The 26,567-nt window shown below is 44.3% G+C and overlaps 1 protein-coding gene across 26 annotated transcripts in view; it reads right to left on the bottom strand.

The window, feature by feature from the left end:
- The window catches only part of Eif4g3 (eukaryotic translation initiation factor 4 gamma 3), a 233,280-nt gene that overhangs the window by 43,386 nt on the left and 163,327 nt on the right, over nucleotides 1–26,567 (bottom strand). For all 26 annotated transcript variants that reach the window (XM_037203103.1, XM_028875356.2, XM_028875355.1 and 23 more), the window contains 5 exons: nucleotides 17,506–17,594; nucleotides 11,881–12,124; nucleotides 8,715–8,848; nucleotides 7,374–7,493; nucleotides 1,639–1,809 (listed from right to left, as the gene is read on the bottom strand). In XM_037203103.1, coding sequence (XP_037058998.1) covers nucleotides 1,639–1,809; nucleotides 7,374–7,493; nucleotides 8,715–8,848; nucleotides 11,881–12,124; nucleotides 17,506–17,594 — 758 coding nt within the window. The remainder of the gene's footprint in view (nucleotides 1–1,638; nucleotides 1,810–7,373; nucleotides 7,494–8,714; nucleotides 8,849–11,880; nucleotides 12,125–17,505; nucleotides 17,595–26,567) is intronic.

Here is a 26,567-nt window from a genome sequence, read left to right as displayed (position 1 = left end):
TGAATCACTACTGTTTTTAGAAGTTTATTCCTAATTGGGGTTAAGTAAAAAGATTTTAATTTAAAAAAAAAAAAAAAAAAACAACTTTAAATAATATAGAAATGAGCCAGGCGGTGGTGGCGCATGCCTTTAATCCCAGCATTTGGGAGACAGAGGCAGGCGGATCTGAGGCCAGCCTGGTCTACAGAGTGAGTTCCAGTACAGGCTCCAAAGCTACACAGAGAAACCCTGTCTTTGATTAGAGCCAGGGAGGGTAGTGTGTGCTTTTAATCCTAGAACTTGGGAGGCAGAAGCTGTTGCTGCAATGTAAATTTCTGCCAAAGTTATCTACAATTTAATTCAAATCCTAATCTATGAAGGCTTTCCATGTTTTCTTTTGGAGTTAATCAAGGAGTTAATTCTATACTACAGATGTAAAGACAAAAAACAAAACAAAAGTAAACACTCCAAATGGGTTAATTTCCTAGCATCTACATGGCAGCTCACAACTCTTTTACTCCAGTTTCAGAGGATCTGATGCCCTAGAAATTCCTAGCCTCTGGTAGCACAAAGCACATATGGTACACAGACAAATACACAGGCAAAGAGCTCTGTCCTCAGGTGACAGACTGATCATCAGTATAACTAAAACAAAACATCATGGTTCTGCATCAAAGTAGCCAGCCTGGAATACGTAGCCAGTTCCAGGATAGCCAAGGCTATATACAGAAACCTTGTCTCAAAATGTAGACAAAAAAGCTGAGATGCAGGCTCAGCAGGCCAAGGGGCTTGGCTCTAAGCCTGATGAACCGAGTCTGCTCCTCTGGGACTCACATGGTGGAAGGACAGAACCAATACACAGACAAATAGATGTTTTAAAAAGCTGGGATGGGAAATCAGTGCATCATGCAGATTAATATGGAGGAAGCAGTGGCAGGTATAGGAAAATCAGAGGAAAAGGAGAAAGAGATTAAGGAAGAGATAAGTAAAAAAAAAGTCGCCTCTAACTTCTAGATTAGAAATCAATGCCTGGCAAAGGTTACAGTGACGTGCTTTCTGGCTCAGGAGAGGATACAGCTGCTTCGTCACTAAGATGGTGTTAAAGGGAAGCAAGCACTGGCTGGGTCACATTCATGAAGGGCTGTAATAGAGCAAGACAAGGGACAGGAGAGGGAGGGGCAGAAAGGGAAGTGAGGTGAACACGTTCAAAGTAGAGGACATGGATGAAAATGTCATAATGAAACCCATTACGTACAATAATGTTAATAAAAAAACTAAAACGGAAAAAAGCAAGCCTCCTATGAACATAGTGTGAACCACAGAAAAGGACACAGCGATTCTTCCTTCTATCTTTGCTGTATTGGGGTTCAGGCCACAGCCTTGCCCATGCTAGGTAAGCCTCGACAAGAGTGACATTTTAGGTCCACCAATAAAGAATAAACAGACTGTCATTCAGGAGCCTTACAGAACAATGCCGTTAGAAAAAAGGGATACAAAGCCAGGTATGGGGGCTAGCAGTTTTAATGAGGCAGGATCTCTGTGAACTGCAGCCAGCCAGGGCCCTGTCTCCAACAAAACAAAACCTTTCCACATGCTGACGAGGCAGAACTTACAGGGGAAGGCTCGAGCTCTGTGAGGTGCAGAGGTGCAGCCCCTCACCTGCGTTTTAATGCTTTCGGGGTCGTCGGCAAGGCTGTCCCGCTTCTGGCTAGGCTTCCAGGCGTTCTCCGCCTTTCTCAAGTGCACATCTTCTTTGACAGAGACGGTGATGATCTTTCTGGGCTCCCTTCTCTGGCCAGGCTGAGACCTCCGGGGTCCAACATTCAACAACTAGGACGAGAACATTACATCCATTCAGGGAATCCAGAACAGCCTGTGTCTGCAGGACTGCTCAAGCCTCATGTTCACAACAAACCTTCTAGATGAAAAGACCAGGTATTATGTATTCAAGTTAGAAATAATCTTAAGGTATCAGGAGGAAGAAAAATGGTCTCTGAATGTCATCACTACATCCCTACCTCTTAAAGGGCCAAAAGGATCCCAAAATGGTGTCTGATAAGCTACCATTCCCACCCAGGAAGCCTGCAGTCAAGAGAAGCTGCGCTGTGCAGGCCACGGGGCTGTATCACCAAGGCTGCGGCAAGGACGGGTTACTTCCTACTCCACGAGCATTCACAGTAGCAGTTCCCAGTTACAAAGCTGCCCCAAACACTATCTGTCTAAAAGAAAAAAAAAGAAAGAAAGAAAAAGGCCAGGCAGTGGTGGCACACACCTTTAATCCCAGCACTCTGGTGGCAAAGGCAGGCAGATCTTTGTGGGTTCAAGGCCAGCCTGATCTATAGTGAGTTCCAGGACAGCCAGGAGTAACCCTGCCTTGAAAAGTCCCCCCCCCCAAAAAAAAAAAAGGGAAAGAGGAAACTATTTGTGTCAGCTGTGGTCACGCATACCCACACACCTGTCATCCCAGCACACTGGACAGAAGACAGAAATGTCAGCCTGGGCTACATAGTAAGTTCTAGGACAGCCTGAGCTAAGGGTGAGATTCTGTGTCAAAAATCAATTAATTAGGTATAATTCTAAAACCATAAAGAAATCCATGCAAAAGCTGTATTTGTGAACTTTAAGGGTAAAAATTAAATACAACTTTATCATTAAATTCTGTGACACCCACTTTAAAGGCAGACCATTGGATTACCTTTTTTTATTAATTCGATGGCAGCTCTCTGTCCCTGTCCTACCATGCTACATGCAGCACTGATGATGTAATGGTCATCAAATTAAGTATTGTTACTGCAAGGTCAAGCTGTGCAGGGCTGGTGAGATGGCTCAGCAGTGAGGAATGTTTACTGGATGCCAGGCAGTGGTGGTGCAAACCTGTAGTCCCAGCACTTGAGGGAGAGGAGGAGGATCTCTGCAAGTTCAAGGTCAGCCTGGTCTACTGAATGAGTTCCAGGACAGGTGTTTGCTGGCAGACCCAGCCTCTGAGATGCGTAGCTCACTACTGTTTCAAATCCAATCAGGAGAGACCTGACGCCCTATTCTTGCTGCCTTGGCGCTCTACTCAGGTGCACAGACACAAACAATGAACACACAAACCATTTTAAAAGGGGTGGAGAGTTGTTAAAAGCACCTACTGCTTTTGCAGAGGACTGGAGTTCAGTTCCCAGAAGCAGTGACAAAGCTTACAAATGCCTGCAACTCCAGTTCCATGGCTGCCTTCTGGCCTCTGCAGGTACTGCACTCACATGTAGAAACCCACACAAAAAGACACATGTTTTTTAAATTCTAAAAAAAAGTTTTAAAAGCTGTATTTTGTATGTAAAACTAGCAGCAGCTACCTTAAATGTTTGAAATCAGTTTCCTTTCTTGGTTTTTTACCTTTTTCCCCCTTTGAAACAATCTATGTAGCCAAGACTGGCCTTGTACTCACAGAGATCCGTCTGCCTCAGCTGGAATTCAATGTGTGTGCCCTTTCTCGGGACACAGGCAGGGTGGCCTGCAGTTTAGTGTGTCTGAACTGGCTCCAGGTCTGCTCCTCCGTGACCGGGCTCACGGGGACCACCACAGCCAGCATTACTTTTCACGATTCAGCATGGAATGGGCACTAAGCTCTGACCTCTCGGTGGTGCTCTACACTGAGAACCTACGTTTTCTTCTGATAAACCATTCAGATGCTGTAAATGTGGCCAATAGATCTTAAGAGGGAAGAAAAGAAGCTTGCCTAAGACAAACCACAACTGTATCTCACTTAATAGCTCAATGTTGCCCTTTTAGATACATAGAGAACTCTGGGAAAGAAAACTATGGACTAAATTGCCATGTTTCATAGAAAAGGAGTGTCCAGGTCACCTATGGTCCTAGGGTGGGCTGATAAGCTTAGAAGCATTTCCAACTAAATGCTCTGAGCCATCTCTTACACCAACCGTCAATCAAGCATTAGAAATGGTAGTGCCGAGTGGGCTCAGGACGAAAGTTCAAATCCCTATTAATATTGTCAGACATGTCCTGTAAGGACACAGATGGAGAGATGGCTCAGTGGTTAAGAGCACCAACTGCTCTTCCAGAGGATCTGGGTTCAACTACTAGCACCCACGTGCCAGCTCACAACTGACTGTAACTCCAGTTTGAGGGGACTGCACACCCATGGCAAGACACCAATGCACAAAAAACTCAACCAAACAAAAAAGCTCTAACAGACAAAAAACAATGTGGTTTAACTGAGAGACACTAAAGACTTGGGAAAATTCCATCAGGGACAGTTGCTGAGCCAGGCTCGAAGGACACTTACTTAGTAAAGAATCTTCTTCATAGGCTCTAGGTCAAATAGCTCGGTTAAGACATTCACTTAGCCAAACACTGTCTGGATTTTATGATCCAGGTGATGTTCCTGAGGCAGACTATGTGGGTAAGTATCTTTTTCAGAGTTGCATATAACTCAAGAACAATGATGTTTTGAGATGCTTAATTTAACCCAAACTTGGATATAAAAGCACATTAGAACAAATCCACTTGAGTAAAATGAAATTACATAAAAATCACGTAGAAGTCGTGGAATGAGGGACTGAGAAGATGGATCGGGTATTAAAGTGCGGGCAGTACAAGATGAGGACTGGAGTTCAGAATCCTCAGCATCCATGTAAATAAAAGACAGGCATGCACACAGGCAACAGTGTACATCTGTAATCTCAGTGATGGTGGGTCAGGCCGAGACAGGTGATCCTGGATCTAGTGTAGCTGAAAGAGCAAGCCCTGGGTTCCACAAAAGACCCTATCTCAAACAAGAAGGTCAATTGTGATAGAGGAAGACACCAGATAAGGGCCTCTGGTCTGCCCAAGGACACACCCCCCTGCACATATGCACCATACACATATGTACCCCATACAACAAAGAATTGTATCTAAATAAAGGTAGTCATTTACAAAGACTACTGCAAACACCAGTGAGTACACCTGGAGACTATAACCGCAACATCTCTTCACCTGCTTCAGTTCCAGAGGAAAAAGTCACCTGTGTTAAAAGGGTGTATATGAGGCAAACTGACTACTGAACTTCTGTGAATGTAGAAAGCTGAATGTCACAGGTCCCAAGCCAAACTGTCCTGGGCTATCTTTAGCTCCATTAGTAAGCCACTCATTGTCCACCTGTGTTTGACCTAACATCCTTGTGACCATCAGGGAATTCTTTTTTCAATTTTTAAAAAAATTTATTTATTTATCTATTTATCTATTTATCTATTTATCTATTTATTTATTTATTTATTTATTTATTTATTTATTTATTTATTTATTATGCATACATTGTTCTGCCTCTATGTACGCCTGCAGGGTAGAAGAGAGCACCAGATCTCATTACAGATGGTTATGAACCGTGATGTGGGTGCTGGGAATTGAACTCAGGACCTCTGGAAGAACAGCCAGTGTTCTTAAGCTCTGAGCCACCTCTCCAGCCCCATCAGGGAATTCTTTAGGCATGTGCTAACAAATTACTAGCTTCTAATAACTCAGGGGACAAGAATGTCATTAAACAGCTGTGAGGCCTGAGGCCAAGATTTTCCTGCTTGGTCATAACCCCTTAACCTAAAATCTCCAGCAGTGTATTTGAAGAGTGACATTCTTTTGTTGTCAGTACAAAAAGTCACAGAACTGCCACCAAGTTAGAATATGGTATTTCAATCTGTTTCCTTGGGCCTTGATCACTCACATCTGGCTCTAGAATAAACTCCTGTCTACTCTGAGATGAGAGCTGTAGTTTGCACTGCCACAGTAAACTGCCCAATTCAAAGCACTTACTTTAAGAACATAGACTATTCTTTAAAACCAGTACCAAAGAGTGAACGACTTACACCCCACCCACCTGTGGGGTGACAATGGTGCACGCCTTTAATCCCAGCACTCGGGAGGCAGAGCCAGGTGGATCTCTGTGAGTTCGAGGTCAGCTTGGTCTACAGAGCGAGACCCAGGACAGGCATCAAAACTACACAGAGAAACCCTGTCTCAAAAAACCAAACCAAACCAAACCAAAACAAAAACACCCCAACCAAAAACCCCACCCACCTACCCACATTACATTTGAACGCCCACACCCACACATGGGATCCTGTGCCATGGTTATGACAGACTGAAAATGAGGTGCTGGAGTGACAGGTGAGCACCATCATGTCTACACCCAGCTTTTCACAGGAGTTCCATTCTGGGGACTGAACTCAGGTCCTCAGGCTAGTGGCAAGTACTTTGTCACCTCTCAATTCATTTTCTATTTGTAGTATTCTACAAGATAGAGATTGTTCCCAACTCACATGGCTTCCTTTGGTTCAACTATTGGAAACAATGAATGACAAGCTGGCAATAAAAACTGAGAAGGTATTCTGCAAGGAGATACCTTGATTTGTACCATTCATGAGTGACTTGTGAACAACACTGAGCAAAATGGGAGGAACACAGACGTTGTCACCCAGAGAATAACCAATGAGCCCCATCCTCTACACAGCAGTGAGCAAGCAGAGCCTGCAGAATCTGGCACAGTGTGGTGCCCAGTGCAGACCCACTGGTAATGCCACTTCCTCCTCTGAAAAGCCTGGCACTGTGTATATGGCAACCTGTAGGTTACCAATACTACACTATACTACACTTCCATGGATGACATCTGCCTAAATTTCGACTTCATGGCCTATAGTAAATAAGAGCCAAAAAAAAAAAAAAAAAAAAAAAAAAAACTACAATACCATAGACATGTCTAATATATATGTAATGGACTGGAGAGATGGCTCAGCGGTTAAGGGTACTGGCTACTCTTCCAGAGGTCCTGAGTTCAATTCCCAGCAACCACATGGTAGCTCACAGACATCTATAATGAGATCTGGTGCCCTCTTCTGGTGTGCAGGCAGACATGCTGGCAGAACACTGTATACATAATAAACACATAAATCTTAAAAAAGTGATTATAAAAAGATCCAGCACACCCTACAGGTCAGCTCTTTGGGGCTAGAGAGGCCTCTCCAGTGGAGTGCAGCCTGGGGCTGTGCTCAGATCGAGAATTGCAATCCATGCAAATCTGTACGAACAAAGTCAGAGAGGATTAGCTGGCTGCCAAGGGAATCTCTAGCACACCATGAGGCTCAGCGTCCTACCAAGGCTGGTGCTATCGCTAAAGCATGTGCGGGTCACGTCAACAGGACAGAGAAACAAGGGCCAGACCGAGTTAGTGCAGTAAAAATGACGCAGACGTGCATTGGGCATTTGCTTTAATATTCACATAGACATTACGGAGGGTCGTCTTTGCCTCTTCTACTTCTTGATCACGGGACTCAGCATACAAAAGCCACTCCCTGTCCTCAGACAGGATGTCTACCACAGCTTCCTAACTGACTGGGTTGTTGTAGGGAACAAGCACTTACAGGCACGCCTCTTCCACCTGGCGTCTGCCTTCCAAAATCTGCAAAGGCTGGGGTGAAGTCAGGTCCGCGAGGCAAAACGCGAGGGTCCAGGGTTCGCATCGGCAATCGGGGCTGGTTGATCTGCATGCATGAAGAAGCACAGAAAAGCTTAAAGCACACATGTCCCGGCGCATTCAGTGCCAGCGATGCTGTGAGCTGACGAGGAAAACCCTGACGAGGAAAACCAGAGAAACTAGCTCCTGAAGCACAGATGGCAGTGATTGTCCCAGGAGGATTAGGATCAGACGTGTGGGGCGAGTGCTTTCCCCATTGCCCAACCCCACGCCCTTACTCTCTGTACTTAATAAACAAGCTCCGACGTTAATAATTTTCGTTGTGTACCATATAAACCAAATGTAAAGAGGAAGGCTGGAGAGATGGTTCAGTGGTTAGAACACTTGCTGCTCTTACAGAAGACTGGAGTTCAGTTTCCAGTACCTACATACATGGCAGTTCACAACATCTGTAACTCCAGGCCTAGGGGATCTGACATACTCTTCTCGCCTTTATGGACACTAGGCACACATGTGACACACACATGCATGCTGGGAAATACCCACACACATAAAGTAATAAATAATACCAAAAAACTCAAAAGAGGAGGGATGTCTATCTCTATGCAAATGACTAGGGACTTTAATCACTTGAATTAACTATTGGGAAAATTTTGATATATACAATATCTGAAATTAAGACTCCTGCCACTGAAGTTTCATCTTGTAAATATCTCCTTCTTGGGTTTCTGATCCCTCCTTGTTGCTACTCTATAATCAAAGTTTAGAATCTGAGCTCATGAATGAAGCCTTGCCTCCTCCAACTCACAGGAAGTTTATCACTAGAAGAAAGCCATAATAAACAGACACATTAATACATCTTTAAAAATCAACACTCAGGGCTAGGGAGTAGGCTCAGCAGTTGAGAGCATGTATTCTGGCAGGGGACCAGGGTTCATTTCCCAGCACCCTCACGTTGTGGCTCACAACTATCCTCAACTCCAGATCCAGGGGATCTGACACTCTCTTCTGACCTCCTTAGGCACTGGAAATATACATGCAAGCGAAATACTCATACACATAAAATAAATTTTAAAAGAAAGAAACAACAAAAAAGTCAGAACTGAAGTAAGGGCCTAAACATGACTTTCAATACACTAAAAATGATAATAACTTGGGACACCTAGTTCTCAAGCATTCCATGTCATAGGTGGATGCCTGTGACCTAACAGTTCCTAAGATCTGCTCATACTGCGCCTGTGTGCACTAACACTCAGACCACCTGGCTTCCCCTGAGCACGCAGCTTACCTTGTCGAGAACCACGTCGCTGATGGGAGGCAGGCCCTCTGGTTTTTGGATACAGGGAGGCATGTACTGGAAGTCCAGCAGGAACTCCCTGTCATATTGCTTCTTGCCTTCTGTATCCACAGGCTTCCAGGACTCTAAAGAGCAGCATAAGCAGAAACCATTTATCCAAACCTGTTTCAATAGCTCCTCAAAGAAACAAAGGGGCCAACTCAAAAAGTCAACACAGGACGACAGTTTAAAGAATGAACACTCTAAAGCAGCCTTGGCTCTTTCAGAACTGGGAAACCACTAAGTATAAAGACAACCTGAGGCAAGGGGAGCAAGCAGTTTCTATGTGTCCTCCTAAGAACCTCTGGCCAGGCTCATGAGGACACACAATAGTGCTTACTAAATAAAGCTCAAGCCAGGAAGACTGCGGAAACAAGGAATTGGACAAGACTTCAGCTTTCTGGAAAATAAGGCTGGTGTGTGGTTGCTCACATGTAAATGTTACTTCAGAGGGAAAAAAAAGACACAAAGCAAAAACAATTTACTTCAGACCATGAAAATCCAGCCAGCTAGATAGATGATTTTCATCTTCGTCTTCAGTTGAATTTGAAGAAAGCTGAGGGTGCCCACACCCTTCCTCTAAAACACCCTGACTGCCTGGGTTCCTCTGAAACTCAGCCTTCAGAGTGTTGGGGTTACAGCGTGAACCACCAGGACTATCTTAGCTCTGATCTTTAATATGAAATTTGAATTAGTATTTTGCCATAGGCATTTGTCTCTCTACTATTTGCATTATATCAACTGTTTAACCTAACACTTGTTAAAAAAAAAATCGGTTAAAAAATTTAATTATGTATATATGTATGTTTCTGTGTGGGTCTGTACACATGAGAACAATGCCTGCAGAGGCCAGAGGAGAGAATGGGATCCCGTGGAGTTGGAGTTGAAGGCAGTTGTGAGCTGTTTGAAAGTTGAGGCCAGGAACTGAACTCTGGTCTCCTGCATGATCAGGATGTGCTTATAAGGGTGGAGCCATTTCCAGATCCTTGGCCTTACCTTTATTATATAACATTAGAGAAATTCTACGTTAACTTTTATTGGATGGTAAGCCACTAACTCTCTTTCTCTCCTTTCCTTTTTTGACAAAACTCACTGAAATCAAGCCCCAGTCTACAGTAGTGGTGGAGGCGCATGTCTTTAATCCCAGGCAGAGGCAGGCGTATCTACAAATTGGTCTACAGAATGAGTTCCAGGAAAGCCAGGGCTACACAGAGTAATCCTGTCTTTAAAACAAAATAACAAAAACAAACAAACAAACAAACAAAAAATCAAGCCCCAGATCAGGTCAGTGTAGCAGGCTAGACCCTTTGTACTTGTTATTCCTACCCTAAGAGACTATAAATCCACAAATATCTCTAGATGCTATGAAGATATTTTCAAACTAGGTCTGTTTTACATAACTATATTTAATTAAAAGTGGTAAGTTATCAGGATCTAGGGTTTAAACCACTCATCCCCAACCTTTACTGCTGGATTACAAGGCAAAGGCAATCAGATAGTTGGACCCTGTAACTGGGCAAAGACCACACTGTCTGCACATCATCACTCTCTTAAGAGAAGGCTGGTGGTCACCATCAGTGTTTAGTAATCTGCTACAAGACTAGATTGCCAAAACCGAGCTAAAACACTACTCCTGAAGTTTAAAAAAGAAGTTTTTAGACAAATTTATTTTAGTTTAATAGTTGCAAAATTCTATGTGCAGTAAGAATGTGAATACTACGATTTCAAAAGGCCCACCCACAGGAGTGCCGTGGTAATCGCAGGTCTTCTGGAGGCTGCAGAGGCACAAGGACTGCAAATCAGGGTCAGCCTGGGCTACAGTAGCGCTCCCTCTATCCTGGGCAACATCATGGGAGACTGTCTCAAAAGTGAAACGTAAAACAGGGCTGTAATGCAGCTCAGTGGCAGAACAGTTCCCTAGCATTAAAATTTCACTAAAAATTTAAAAAATTAGTTCTTCAAGGTGGGAAGCAGAGGCTAGCGGGTTCCAAATATTCCTGAGCACACAAATGTCAGAGGGCCTGGAGGAAGTAAGAGGAAGAAGCTGGGGTAGACAGGAGCAAGGTGCATCGTCTACGTTTATGAATGGTCCAGAGTGCCAGGCCAGGAGGCAGACGGTGCCCACAGTCCATCGCTGGGGAGCTGAGGTGGGAGGACCGACACAAGTTCAAGGACATCTGCGCTACAGTGAGACCCTGGCTCAAATCAATGAAGGAACAAGGACTTAGAAAGATAAACCCAATGGGACTAAGTTGTTCATGGCTGCACTTGCTCTTATGACAGAAAACCACAGTGACATTTTTCATTTATTTTGATTTATAATATTACTGCTTACTGCTCTGTAATTAATTTCACAGCCTGTAAAGGAGTTAAATGCAACAGTTTGAAACATCCTGGCCTGGGCTATCTCCAAGTCTCGAATTTTTACATTCTAACTCTGCAACTTTACTTTGCACTGGCAAAGAAAGAAACTTTTCATCAATCCCAAACTTCCCATCCAGGAAGCCACCTCTCCACAGGCCGACAGCAAGGCCCTCCCTCCATAAGACCCCACAGCAATCACGGCTTACAGAACAACGGGGTGGGGTTGGTTACTGGGGTGCTGAGGACAGAGCCAGCCCTCCGTGAGGCCAGGTAAGGGTTTGAATGCATCCATGGTGTCCAGATGTGAGTGAGACCCTCCAGGGCTCACCAGCCGAACGCTTCAGCACCTCCTTGCTCTAAGGTGTGCATTCTACCTCAATACTTCAGTCACTAAGAGTGAGTTCGGTCAGGGGAAAACAGAACAAAACATCTGAATCTCAAGTGTGGGGACACCTACCTTCAGGGCACTGGCTACAACTATAATACCCCTTCAGATCAAAGACAAAAGCTTCGTCTTACTGAACTGTGACAACCTGCTCTGCAGATCCCCACTGACTGCTATTCTGGGGCAGTAAAGGTTTGGACAGGACTCCAGATCTACTAGTGGTCACTGACTGCCATCTTGGGCTAAGGTATCTGTCCTGTAATCTTCCTCTATGATGAGCTTCTGTCATCAGTGAATCTCTGTGGAGACATTTCCTTAAGACTGCACAGGAGGAAAGTGACAGAGCCAGGGAGTCAGAGGCCCACGTACCTGCTTTAAATGGGAACGTGGACCCGTCACCAGAACTATCAGTAGAGCCTGAGTTGGCATCGCCTCCTTCGCCCTCAGAAATACTCTCCGCGCCATTGCGCAGAGGCTCAGCTTCTTCGTCATTTTCTTCCCCAGCCTTCACTCTTTTCAGGGCAGAGGGGTCTCTCTCAAAGGGAGACCCTTGGCTTTTCTCTTGCTCAGGTTCAAGTGCTCTGTCAGCTGGAAGCTCTTCTTCAGCTTTAGGCTAGAGTGCAAGTTAACACAGAACTCATATTACAATATCTATAAGAAAGGCCGACACCTACCATCAAAACACAGGATACAAACCCCAAACTCCACAGGAGACATGCCACTCAAGCTGAGTGCCTGTGCTCGGCACACAGCACGAGAACCACCTCACCACCTACCACATGACACAGACAATTCAGACAGCTGCTGAAATGCTTCAACCTGGGACTAATCAAGGCTAAATATAGCCAAGGTTAGTGTAAAAGAACTGCTAATTTTTTTTCCTTTCCTTTTTTGAGACAGGGTTTCTCTGTGTGTGGTACTGGCTGTTCTTGGGACTCACTATGTAGACTAGGCTGGAACTCAGGCATCTGCCTGCCTTTGCCTCCCAAGGGCTAGGACTAATGGTGTGTGCCACCACACCCAGCTAAGAACTGCTGGTTCTTAAAAGCTGATGGCCGTGAAGGTGTCCTAGTCAGAAATGTAAGCAGGTATGTTCCTCTTGCCACCACAGCTCATCACAAATCAAGAGACAATGGAGGGCAGAGGATCCTGCACACCTCTAGCTCTGAAACAGAGGTTTAAGGAATTAAAGAATTAAAGTGCCGAACCAGGAGGATCTCTGTGAATTCGAGGACAGCCTGGTCTACAGAGCAAGTTCTGGGACATGACAGGCTCCAAAGCTACACAGAGAAACTCTGTCTCAAAAAAACAATAAAGCAAAGAAATAAAAGTCTTATAAAGATAATCGTATTATGCTTTACAAGGAGGCCACAGGTTAAAAAACTATTTACTTAACTTGTAAGAATCCAAGACAATGCATGAAGAACACACACAAAAAATCATTTCTAGGAAAAAAAAAAAAAAAAAAAAAAAAAAAAAAAACCCTCACAGCAGTGTCTCTCTGGGGAGTCTATTTTATAGGCCAAGAGAAACTATTACCCTTCAGTTTATTTTTACCAAAGGCCTTGGTGTTGGGCAACATGTGGAAGGTCTTCAAGAGCAGCCCAACTCTTGAGCCAGAGTTCTCTGCGAAGTGAACGTCTGGTAAAGGGGGCACTCTGAACACAAGCCTTCCCAACCAGCACTCACAAGGAAGGGATTCTGATGGGACTGAGCAGACGAGCAGGGGCTGCTGCAACAGAGCAACGTCCTACACACAGGATGCTTTACCTTACCTGATTCCTGTTAAGTCGATTTTGTTAAACTCAAACTAGCAATGTTTTCCTAAAACACATCAGGTAACAAGGAGAGACAGATTTTAGTCTTGTATCATGTAGAGACTTGAGGGCTAGCCTATGATACATGAGACACTGTCCCAAGCAAAGCAAGCAACCCACACATTCAAATGCAGACATCAAATACCAAGAAAATAGACTGGAAATGATTTTTTTTTAAAAGCAGGCCACTTTCAACTTTTGAAAATAAAAGACAGAGTGAAGCTGCATCACTAAGTGAAGGGCCTCAGTTTCATGCACCTGGCAATCTAGTATGCTTGGGTAAACTGACAATGACCTTGAAACACAACTTTCCATTTCAGCGCAGGTCACCCAGGAGATTTCACTGCTAAACTTCCAGCAGGCGGGACCACGGTATCTATCACTATACCATATCACAATTCTTAAAATTCTTACTTAAGATCTTGTAAAATGGAGAGGTGACAGTCATTTCCTAAAACCAGTCGCAGGCAATCATGCACAAACACAGACCTGACACTTGGAAATCCAGTCCGTAACCACAGAAAGAAGCACAAGACACCTGTGGTATGAGCAGTAAGCCACAATGTAAGGACACAGGACCACTGAGGAGATACATAATGCCACAGGGCTCAACCTTTTCAATTGGAAAACTGAACGTGGATGTTTGTCTACTAGCTGTGTGAAGCCAATGAACATCTCTTCTAGCCAATGAACATTGTCTTTTTGTTTGTTTGTTTTTCGAGACAGGGTTTCTCTTGTGTAGCTTTGCGCCTTTTCTGGATCTCGCTCTGTAGACTAGGCTGGCCTTGAACTCACAAAGATCCGCCTGCCTCTGCCTCCCGAGTGCTGGGATTAAAGGTGTGTGCCACCACCACCCAGCTAATGAACATTGTCTTAATGGTTTACTCAAAAAATCTGATGGAGCAGGAGTGGAGGCACACAGCTTTAAGCCCAGCATTCAGGAAGCAGAGAGGGGGTGGATTACTGGGCATCCAAGGCCAGCCTGGTCTAAATGGAGAATTTCAGGCCAGCCAGGACTAGAATGAGGACTTTTCTTTAAAAAAAAAAAGGGGGGGGAGGGGGGGAGGATAAACCAGATGAAAGCATATCGTTGTAACATTGTTACTAACATTCACAAAGCTGTTATTGGCACTGTCTGCCTATCACAGGAAAGTCAGACTGTTAACTGTGTATCTAGTAACTGATGAAAGGATCTGACATTTTTTTAAGGACAGGCTCTCCCATATGCCAGAGGCTGGCCTTTAACACTCTATGGAGAGGCACTGACCTTGAACCCCTGACCTGCTTCCCAAGTGCTGAGATTACAGGTATGCATCAGCACTTACTTTTATACAGTGTGGAGGACTGAACCTCAAACTTCCTGCATACTAAGGAAGTCCACTACTAAGCTATATTCCCAGCCTGAAAGGCCCTAATATTTAAAACCCATTTTAAGATGGCCCGACTAGCAAACTTCATTGTTACTATTATTACTACATATTTGTGCGTGTGTGTTTGTGTATGGGCACGTGTGCTTCTGAGAACACAAGTGCCACGATTTGTGTTGGAAGGCCAAAAGACAATTGTGGGACTGGGTTCTCTCTTCCCATGCAGTCTCAGGGTTTCATGCAGGCTGTCAGCCCGGCATTACAACTGCTTTCACACGCTGAGCCGGCCTGCTGCTCCTCAAGGAGCAGTTTTAAAATGAGTATTTTCTTTCATTTGTTCTGTTTTTTTAAAGACAGGATTTTTCTGTGTAGACCTGGAACTCACTCTATAGAGCAAGCTGGCATTGAACTCAGAGATCCACCTGTGTGTGCCACCAAGCCTGACTAAAATTAGTATTTTCATGTACATTTTTAAGGCTGTAAATGAATGAACATTTGTATTTGTATGGATACCAGTCACACGCAACCTGAGCCTTATTTATATTATTTTTAAAGGCTGAGAAAAGACTGTAAGAAAGGATGAGACTCATCAGCGAAAACTAAAGAAAAGGCATCTTGTATTTAATACACTGCTCTAACAATCATTATTTCAGGAAAGGAACAGGACTATGATTCCTGAATGAAGACTATATAAAAAGGAGAAAACATTTTAAAAATTACAAAAATACTTCATTTATGTGTGTGCAAGTGTATTCTTGTGAGCGCAGTGCCCAGAGAGTCCAGAAGAAGTCATCAGACCCCTTAGAACTGGAGTTATAGGTGGTGGTGAGTCATCCACCTATAACTTTGGTGGGCGTCAGGCACCAAACTTGGATGTTCTGGAAAAGCACCATTCTCTCAGCCACCTAGCCACCCCTCTGGCCAAGAGACTTAAATTCTACACTGTGTTAAAAAGGAGAAAGGACGTGGCTGGTTCACAAGGAACAGAGCAGTCCTCAGACCCTCACCACGCATAAAACACATCCGGGCCCATGGTCTAGTTCTGGCTCACCAACTGTTTTCATAAATTGAACAAGTTAAGGATAATTTTTATTCTTGCTAGGGTTGAAATACCAAAAAAAGTGTGTGTCTTTTAAATACAAATTCAAATTTCAAATCCTATCAGTAAGTTACTGAAACACTGCCACATTTCATTCACTGACAGTGTGTACTGTGCCAGGCCTGGAGACATCCACACTAAAGCAAAGAGTGGTGTGTGAAGGTCCATCTGTTCAGGATTCAATAACGCCTACAGATGGGTCCAGATCACAAAGGACAAAAAGTAAACTAAAGTAAACGAACTAAACCCAGCCGCGTCCCCAGAGGAATTCGTGTGACGCTCAAACCTCACCCGGACTGTGTGAGACTCCCCAGCCTCTAGGAAGTATCTTATCCTCTGCAGGAACATCATTTTCTCAACAAGCTTCAAGGCAGGCACCAACTACTTGGACCTCTCTTAACTTAGTGCTAAATCTTGTTCCTCAGAAGCACAATGATGTCACACTCATATACCTTTTTAGTGGTTGCTAGGGAACTCACTGTGACATCAATAGAGCATGGTGTAAGGACAATAACAGGACAGCAGAAGCAACAAAGGATACCACTAGATGTGTGAACAAGATGGAAGTTTTTATTAGAAACCTGGGTCACACAAGAAACTTAGTTACAAGCTGCCTTAGGCAGTGAGGTGCCTCAACAGGTAACACTTGCCTTGAAAGGCTGATGGCGTGAGCTGATCCCCAGAATCCACACACAGGTGCAAGGAAGAGCTGACTCCACAAGGCTGTCTTTTGACACATGTCCCACGACATAAAGGCAGGCCCCCACACAAATAAATACAAGTTGCCGTGATAGAGCAAGGCCGAGAATTTCTCCCCCCAGTTCAAGTCCAAGTTATAAATAAGCCCCCTTCCTTTACCAAGAAAAAAAAAATACAGCAGCCCCTAAAACGTAATCCCATTGTATCTTCAGTAACATTTTAAAGTAAGAGTTTAAGGGACTGTCAAGAGAGCCATGACTAAGTGCTGGGCATAAGGAATTACTTGACTTTGGGTCCCCAGAACTCAAAAAGGAGCCAGGCACACCTCTGGAGCTCACTGACCAGCCCACCTAACTCATCTCCAGGTTTAGTGATAATGAACTAAAAAATTATGGTTGAAGAGACAGTAAGACACCCAACATTGACTTTCGGTTTATACACACCCAGTGTCCACTCATGCACCTGGATATACAGATCCAAAGAAATCTACACACACAAACACATAAAACAACAAATAAAACCAAAATTAAAACTACACACACACACACACACACACACACAACTAGGGAAGAGTTGACTAAACCTGACTATTTAGAAGAGGTATTCTCAAAGAGCAACCATTACTCAAGGAAATCAAACATTATTGAAAGTTTTTAAACAAACAACCCCCCCCCACATTAGTTTTTGAGCTTGATAGATGAAAATCTGATTGGAAAATGTTATTTCAAGAAAGCCACATGTTACCAGGCAGGGGTGGCACATGACTTTAATCCCAGCATTCGAGAAGCAGAGACAGGTGGGTCTCTGTGAGTTTGAGGCCAGCCTGGTCTACAGAGTGAGTTCCAGGACAGTGAGGACTGTTATACAGAGAAACCCAGCCTCAAAAAACAAAAACAAAACAATAACAACAAAAGCCAAGAAACCCAAAATAAACAAATAAAAAAAAGAAAGCACGACTTTATGAAGTGACACCACTGGTCTTGGGACAAGCTCAGGAGGGGCTGTCACTCACCTCCGTCTCTGCCTCTAAAACCTCGTCTGGGGTTCGGGTCCGATCTTTCGCTTTCTTCCATGTCTTTGGTGCAATGGTGGCTGTTTGCACTGAAATACAAGATCAGTTTTGTTACTTACCTCTGCAGTCTGCTGGTGATTGATAGATCGAAAACATCTTTGCATTCAAACCCAGCAGCACAGAGAAATTCACCTATGGCCAGGAACAAGATGACAGCCATGTGAACATTTATTCGGCAGCAGCCTAGCTACTGCAATGTAAGGTAAGTGTTTTAGACACAACTCAGCTTTCCTCTGGTGGCCTGGGTACTCCAACATGGCATGAGGCATCTGGCCTGTGATTCAGAAGTGACAGAGCATTCCTAATCAAAATCCAGAACCTAAAGTTTTGTTTTGGGGAGTTATTTTTGGGACAAGATCTCACCATGAAGCGCTGGCTGGCCTGGAACTCTATGTAGACTAGGTACATCTAAAATCAGAGAGAGCTACCTGCCTCTGCCTCCAGAATTTGAAGCAGCTGGATTATTAGGCTGGAGATCCTCCTCTAGTCAAGTCTGCACACACTTTTCTGAACTGGAAAATCTGAGGTCTGAAAGGCTGTGGTTCCTAGCACATCAAATCACGGTGACACAGACCGACATAAGAGCTAAGTCTACACCTGAGTCTGGTCCTACCAGGCCACTGTGTGATCTTAAGCAAGGGACACTTCTGGATCTCCTGCATAAAAATGAGGTCAGGAATTTGTTTGTGTAAGGTTTCCTATGGGAGGCAGCTGTGACCAACACCCACTTCATCTCAGATCAAGATCAGTGGCCAAAGCTTTCCTGGTGCTGGGGAAAACCGACCAAATAGGTAACTTTTACCAGGTATTTCTATTGGATCAAAATTCTAAACGGAAGATTGAGTTTCAGTGGTGGTGGTGTGGAGGACTAAAGCCAGGAACACAGCCATAAACGATTAAAAAAATATCCATTAGACTTATGGAGCTCTCAGAATTAGTCAATACACAGCTATGAAATGTATCTACAATTTAGCCATCATAGGGTAGGCAGAAACTGTTAGAAGGATGCTGCAGATGGCAGTCCAGACGGCAGTCCATGGGCCATTCCAGAGGACTAAAGACGGATAGAATTTTGAATCAGGAAGGTCACTTAACAGAAACATAACCAGAGTATGCAAGCGCAGAAGAGAAGCACTCCATGTCTCCATGACCAGACTGTGTCAACACACAAACTATTTAGGGGAACAAGGAAAAGAAAGGGACCGTCAAAATGCTCAAAATTACTCCACCATTCCAGAAATGCTACAAACACTGGAGGCCTATGATGACAAACCTCAAGGCAATTTATCTTTTTTTCTTCGGGGACCACACTCAGCTAGAAAATATTAGGCCAGTTACAATCCCCCCCCCCCTTATATGAGATAAAACATTTCCTCAGAGTACAGAAGCTATAGGAGTGTGTATTCTGGAGTTCCCTGTTGCTTATGGGTCTTTTGGTCGGACACAGACACAGCCTGCTTTAAACAATCCTCCAGAACAGTTTTCATGTTCCTTCACTTTACAAAGAGACATGGAGTTTGAAAAATCTCAACATATCAAGTCTCATTTATTTTATATTGGCTTGAACTCAGTCCTAAATTCCATTCATGGAAAGGGCAAGGACAGTTGAGGGAATGAATCTGGGGACGGGGTGGTGGTGGTTGCTAAATATAAACTCAGAAATAGTGTTCTATAAACTACAAAAACAAGACATGAAAACTTGTCAAAAGTAAATCAAGCACACCCAACATGAAACACTGAAAACATTTCTCCCAATGAGCTATGAAATACACTGAAGACTTTTCCCCTTTAATCTACTACGCAGCAGAAACTGTGACTAACTGCTAGCCACCTTCTTCAAGGGCTAAAAAGTTATTTCAAGAATCTGAAGGAGTAACCTGTGCAGCAGTGGAGGTGGGAGGTAGATAAAGAAGGAACACACACCCTTGTAAGAGAGACACCTTCCTTCTAAAACACTGACTGGTGTACAGATGACTGCTCTTCATGAATCTGGGTGAGTTGAAGGCGGTGTTGAGAAGCGATCCACTCTAAAGGGAAGAAGTTAGGAGGAGAGGCGGAGCTCCAGACTCCGATTCCAGGGCTCTGTGAACCAGGCGAAGAAGGCAGTACAGTCAACACATCCACTGCAGTGCAGACACGCGACAAACCCCAGCAGGCTGTGGCGCAGGCGCACTGGTACTATTTTCCATGCTATCAGGGTGCATGGGCCCCGTGCGTGCTATGACAGTAAGCCACACCAGCTGCCTGAAAGGGGGATTTCTGACATTTCCAAGACCAAGATAGGGGTGTCTACTCATCTTCATGAACGCTGTGTAAGCGATGGAAATCCTGAGGTGTTCCTAGTCATGTGAGCCTAGAGATGCCCCAGCTTCTCCATATATGAACAACATTTCTATAGGCATACATGATCAAAATGTAAAATAGTAACACAAACAACCTGCACATTATTATTTTATGCTTCTCCAAACTATTACAAGTGAAAGGGAAAGTATTTTCTATGGCACAAATTGTTAGAAGGTCTTATTAATAAAAACAAACCTCAAGCCAGGTATTGGGGAGAATGCTGAGAGATCAGAGAAGTAGAACCAGCCATATCCAACCTCATTTGCCAACTCCTCAGCTGATCTTGTTTCCTCAAACTGGAAGCCTCTGAGTCCTCATCCAGAATGAATCTCAGCAGAACTGCTGCTAAAAGCCTAAAAGCTTAACCAGGCTCTAGTTCCTGGTTTTCACGCCTTATATACCGTTCTGCTTCCTGCCATCACTTCCTGGGATTAAAGGTGTGTGTCACCATGCCTGGCTGTTTCCAGTGTGGCTTTGAACTGTTCTCTGACCCCAGATAAGTTCATTAAGGTGCATAATATATTGGGGAACACAATACCACCACAATTTTCTTCTTTCCAGAATTCTTTTCATGAAGTGACTCATTTACACACATGGAAAACTCAAGGGAACACTAGAACTTAATTAATGGATTTTCAGAAGGCTCTGCCTTATCTGGAGGTTTTGAATGTAAGTCAGGGGAGGAATTAAATCAGGCACACTCCCACTTTTAACTCATACCCAGGCACAGAATTCAGACCCTAGATTATTGTGCCACATTGGGTAGGTAAATGAAGAGGTAGAGCACACTCACCTTCCTGGTGCCTACAGAAGGTATAAAGAACAAGTTGTGCCAGTTCTCATCCTCATCAAACTCTGGAGGCCACCCTTCACTGTGTGTGTGCCCCGAGGATGCCAGCGCTCCAGCTGGCACAACACCACCACAACTACCCTCTCAAGTCCTGCTGCGGCATGCTGGGGCGTTTCTAGCTTTTCTAAAGTTGTCCAAATAACATTTCCAAATGTGTAAGAACCGAACAGGAGGAAATCACAGCGACCGCTTCACTTGACAGCACAAATTCTCTACTTGTCAGATTATCTGTGACAAAAAGTCCGAGCAAAACTACCTCAGGGAGAGAAAGCGGGAACTGGAAGGGAGCAGTTTCTTATGGTGGCCAGGACAGGAGCAGACAGGAGCACAGCTGTGACAGCAGGCTAACCCCTCCATCCCTTTCCATCACACATGGGCCCTTGGCATAGTCAGGCCAGGTCTTCCCTTCTTAGCTAACCTTCTCTGGGGATGTGTTCACCCCAGCAAGGGCTTCACTTATCTCCAAGGTGCTTTGGACAGTCAAGAGCACAGGGAAGAGTAACCAGCACGGTCCAGAAGCCTGACTCATGTCAGAATGCACTTCAGACATGATCCTTTGCGAGATGGGGGAGGGAAGAGAGGGCCCTCATAAAGCACAGACAACGCTGAAAGCCATCTTATCCAGAAGTATCACAGGCATTTGGACCAATTTTATTTCTATCATTTAGAAATAACAGCTACAGGCGGTGGTGGCGCACACCTTTAATCTCAGCACTGGGGAGGCAGAGGCAAGTGGATCTCTGTGAGTTTGAGGCCAATCTGGTTTATAAAAGGAGTTCCAGCTAGGGTTGTCAACACAAAAAAATCCTGTCTTGAAATACAAAACCAAAACAAAATAAGGAGATAAAAATAACAGCTATATATACATTTTATGTTTAGTTTACAGTCTGGTTGTATTTTAATTGAATTTTAAACAAGAATCTATTTAATGTATTAGCCTTTTGTGGAAGGTTCCAAAAGACCAACTGCCAATTCTCTGTGAAAAGGGCCAGGAAAAAGCACCTTGCCTCTGACTAGACCCAAGGCCTGAGCTTGAAATCCCACCAATCCCTGAGCTTGCCCCAGAGTTAGACTGCAGAATCCCACCAATCCCTGAGGACCCTGAGAGCAAAATACCATCAATCCCTAGCCACCCTAGAAAGCTCCACGTACATAAGGAACCCCATATAAGCTCTGTATCCTGTTCAGTTTACTGCTGCTTCTCACCCTAGCGTAGCCACCATGCTGGATTTCTTCTTCCCAATAAATCATCTCCTGGAGGCGGTGTGTTGTGCATATGACACTTTTACCTGATTGGAGCCCAGCTGTAACAACTTTTTCTCACAGAGAGCAGAGCAGAGCTGTAACACTTTCCCGAGGGAAACTTTCCCCTAGGGGAACCAAACTGTACCACTGTACCACTTCAAAGAAGCTGAGCCTTTGCTGGGAATCCCTCCCCTGTGGGAGCAGAGTTGTTGCACTTGCATTGGAAACCTTTCCCTGGAGCAGGGCTGCAAGCTGTTACGCTTACAGTAACTTTGTGGTGTTCCTTGGATCACATTGTCAGAATACCTTTCCACCAGAGATGCAACACGTACATTCACTCCACTAAATGTTGTTTAACTCTAGTTCATATTAGTATTCTGGGGGGGGGGGGGGGGGGGGAGTAATTTTTCAAAGTAAGTGAATCATAGGGACATGACTGAGGCTTAAGATATATTAAGTAATGAAAATACATAAAGGTACAGAACCGAGAAAATTGAGTCATTTAATTAAGTGCATTTAAGGAGCAAGATGTGGCTCTGTTGAAGGCACTTGCCACCAAGCAAGATAACCTAAGTTCACTTCATAGGTCCCATAAGATGGAAGGAAAACACGTCGATTCCCACAAGCTGTCCTCTGAGAGCTATACAAAGTGTTGCACCTGTGTGCAGACTGACAGAAACACACACAATAAATACAATGCTAAAAAGACAGTAAAAAGGAGGAGCAGATTAAAGTGTCTGACTAGTCTATAGAAAGTCCCTATCAATATATAGTTAACAGGTTTGAACCTTCACATCCAGCACAGAGCACAGCAGAGCTTTTATGAGCCACTGTTGGTGGCAGACCCTACAATCTGGAGCATTCCCTGTATCAGGATCATCAATGTACAGGTGACCGTGTCCTTACTCCTTCCCATAGAACCCACGCTGTGTCTACATCCCAAGAAGTCGTCTCAACAGCTTTGTCGCCCTGTCACAATCGGACTTCTCACCCAGGAACCAGGCTCTGGTAACTGCCTGCTTGTCATAAAGACCTGAGCTGTGCTTTGCACTTGAATAGAAGCAGCTAACAGATGGTCACTGAAATTACCACAATTTAGGATAAACTAGGCTGGTACCTGACAAGATGGCTGAAAGTAAGAAGAAACACAGTTTAGGGGGATGGTTAACGGTGGCTGAGGTGGAAGAACTTCATGTTTAAGACCAGCATGGACGTGGGAGTTGAAAGCCATGGTGGGCTACACAGAACACACTTGCGGAAAGAAGCCAACTGCTGCTACCGATACGAGGAGGATGGCAGTTACAACCACAATCGAACAGCACAAACTACAATTAGTCAGAGTCAGCTCTTCCAAATCATTATGGATTTACTCATCTAGCTGATTCAAGCATAGCTCATAGAGGTCAGCGGACAAGGAGCTGCCCTCGCCTGTCAGCACCCAGACTAGAGGGGAAGCAAGGTCGTAGGGTCGGGCTGCCGGTTCTTAGGTTCTGAGGGTTCTCTCCCGAGCTGTCCGTGGTGCTCGATCCAGGACTAAAGTTTGTTTCATAATAAATGGTTTCTGTTGTCTTTCGGTATTTGTGTAAATTCTCTGGACTGTGAAGAAACTTCACTCTCCTGTCACAATCTGGTAATGAGGGTGGACAGAGTGGCTACCAGTTGAGAGCTTTAGTGACAGAAGGGTTCTCCTTTCCTTCCCTTCCGTCCTCCGGCTTGAAGACTAGTGTGTCCCGAGTACAGGGCTCAGGGCTCAATTGACACAAACCCGAGTAAGCACTTCACCTGCTGAGGAGGAGGGCAAGCCCACTGCCCGGGCGTACACATCAACAGAGGAGAATGTTCCAGCAATGGAATTCTCAGAGAGTTCCCACCCTAGACACCTGCTTTCAGCCCTTCTCATCCATCCCTTTCCCTTCGCAGCTGTTTCCCTCTTAGCTCTCTGCCCTTCAGTCAGCACTAAATCCAAGTCCTCACCTTCCCAAGCTCTGGGCCGCTACCAGGTTTCTTTAGGGAGTGTAATCTAGTTTGTTGAGTCTCCACCCCCACCCCCACCCCCACCCCCACCTTGACAGGTTTGTTTGATTGTTAGAGCAATTCCCATGGAAATCTAGAAAAAAAAACAAAAGGTAGATTTATCTTGGAAACAAGGATAATCTGGGTAAGAGAAGAGAAATTCTCCAGTGGAGACTGCAGGGCATCGGGGCCTAGGTCTCTGATACCAGTACTCGGGAGGCAGAGACAGGGGACTCTTGTAAGTTTCAGGCTAGCCCGGTCTACATAGTGAATTCCAAGATAGCCAGTGCTACAAAGTGAGACCTTGTCTAAAACAAAACAAGACCAAACCACACTACCACACACAGCGAGCGCATCAAATTGCCAAGAATCCCAGCAACGAGGCAGACGCATGACGGCTGATGTGGAGGGAGAAGCACTCAGGACTCTGCGTCCGGCCTCTGAGGCTCCTGTGAGGTTGGTAACTGCTCCTTAGTCTGTTTAAAGCTTTTCAAGGCTGAGCATCAGAAACAAAAATAGTAAGTATAATACAACCAAAGATTCAGCCTTATGTTCTACCAAAACCAGATGTCTAGACAGAACTGAGAGTTTTCACTTCTTCCTTGAACGTTACTGATCAGCAGCAAGGCTAAGCAGTGAGTGACATCCAGGTGAACTCTACTGATGCCTTCAATAACCACCTTAGGTTATTTTTCCTGTTTGTTTCTTTAATTTTGCTTCTTATTTTATCTTAAATTTCCTTTTTTTGAATTTAACTTACTTTTAAGTTTCTGAAGGTGGATGCTGAGGCCAACACAATGAAGATATTTTCCTTTCACAATATATTCAAAGAGTGGTTTAAATTTCCATCTAGCCGGGTGGTGGAGGTGGCTCACGCCTTTAATCCCAACACTTGGAAGGCAGAGGCAATCGGATCTTAGATTTTGAGGCCAGCCTGGTCTACAGAGTGAATTCCAGGACAGCAAACGCTATACAGAGAAATCCTTTCTTGAAAAACCAACCCAAAACAAACAAAATAAAAAAAACTTCCATCTAAAAATCAATACTGCCGTATGATATGTAGGATCCCATCACTCAAAATGCTCAACTTTGCCTTACAATCCTCTGCATGGCAAAGTGCCCTTGTAGATGTGGTAAAATTAAGCACCATCAGATGGACTGGAATCCATTAGACACCAAGTAACCAAAAAAGCCTTTTTAAGTACAGGAGGCAGGAGGATTGAGGGACATGTGAGTAGGGGGACTGCCCAGCAAGGAACAGTGGTGGGACAGGCTCCCCAATGAAAGCCCCAGAAATGCAGGCCTCTGGGAACCTCCAGTGCATCCCATTGTGGACCACTGACTTACAAAACTGTAAGGTAATTAATACGCACTGTTTGTCATTAAATTTATGACAGCTACCACAACACAGCATCAGAAACAGTCCACAAACCTTGCTGTGCCAGCTTCTCATTCTGCTACAGATAAAAATGTTTCTTCGTTTCCCTTTGGCTTTTCCTCTGACCTTCCAGAAAGTAAGGCACCTGGTTTCAAAGTGCTGCCAAGACTTGCCCAAGGGATTTTCTCAATGATTTCCAAATTGAATTGCACCATTGCAAGAGAAAATACCTGCTCTGACTTGAAGTTTGGGGAACAGAAGACACTGATTGTGCATGTAGGTCAAAGGACAGCTTGTGGCAGCTGGTTCTGTCTCCATGACATGGGTCTCTGGAGGGAAGCAGGTTATCAGGCTTGGTGACACACACCTGCACCTACTGAGCCATCTTACTGGCCCAACTAGAACACTTTATTAAGACTTTAAATGAACCACAACCAAGTCTATCTGGGTCAATCTGTCATGTGCACTTGAATGTATACTACATGTGTAAGGGTTTCACAAGAGGATTTTTCGAATCTGTCCGTTAAGTGAAGTTGGGAGAGTAACCTGTTCATTTGTCTTACACGGTTACTGCCTGTTGGTTGGCTGGTCTTATCAAGTCCGTGCTTTCCACTCTTGCCAACTCCTGGTCTCCACTGTCTGGACAGATCAAACAGTGACAGTAACAACAACACGAACAAGGTCTAAGAGTTCTACCAGAATGAAAGCTATAGGTAAACTCGACCTTTGTCTATTCATCTTGAGTTATGTCTTCTCAACTCACTTACTGGTAAATTCTACCAAATATTTGAGGAAAAAAACAGTATATAGTTCTAATTCATGAGGTCAATCAATTAACCAGATACTAGCAAACACCACTGAAATATATCCAGATGCAAGAAGGAAAACCAAATAGAAGCAAGCCACCAAGTTTAGCAGGTGGAAATTCAACAATATTAAATGTAACAGGCTAGAGAGATGGCCCAGCAGCTAGATGTTCTTACCACACAAACCTCCTAATCTCAATTCACTGCCCGGAATCCATGGGCACACATGGGTCCATACTCTGACACACAAACATACATGCAAACACAATAATAACAAATGAAAAATTTATATTTATATCATGATCACGTTTTATCTCAGGAAAACAAATCTGGTTCCATACATATTAATACAAATAAAAAGTAAACT

The sequence above is a fragment of the Peromyscus leucopus genome, chromosome 2 (genome assembly GCF_004664715.2).
Source record: "Peromyscus leucopus breed LL Stock chromosome 2, UCI_PerLeu_2.1, whole genome shotgun sequence".
Lineage (NCBI taxonomy): Eukaryota > Metazoa > Chordata > Mammalia > Rodentia > Cricetidae > Peromyscus > Peromyscus leucopus.
This window is presented reverse-complemented; position numbering and strand designations above follow the sequence as displayed.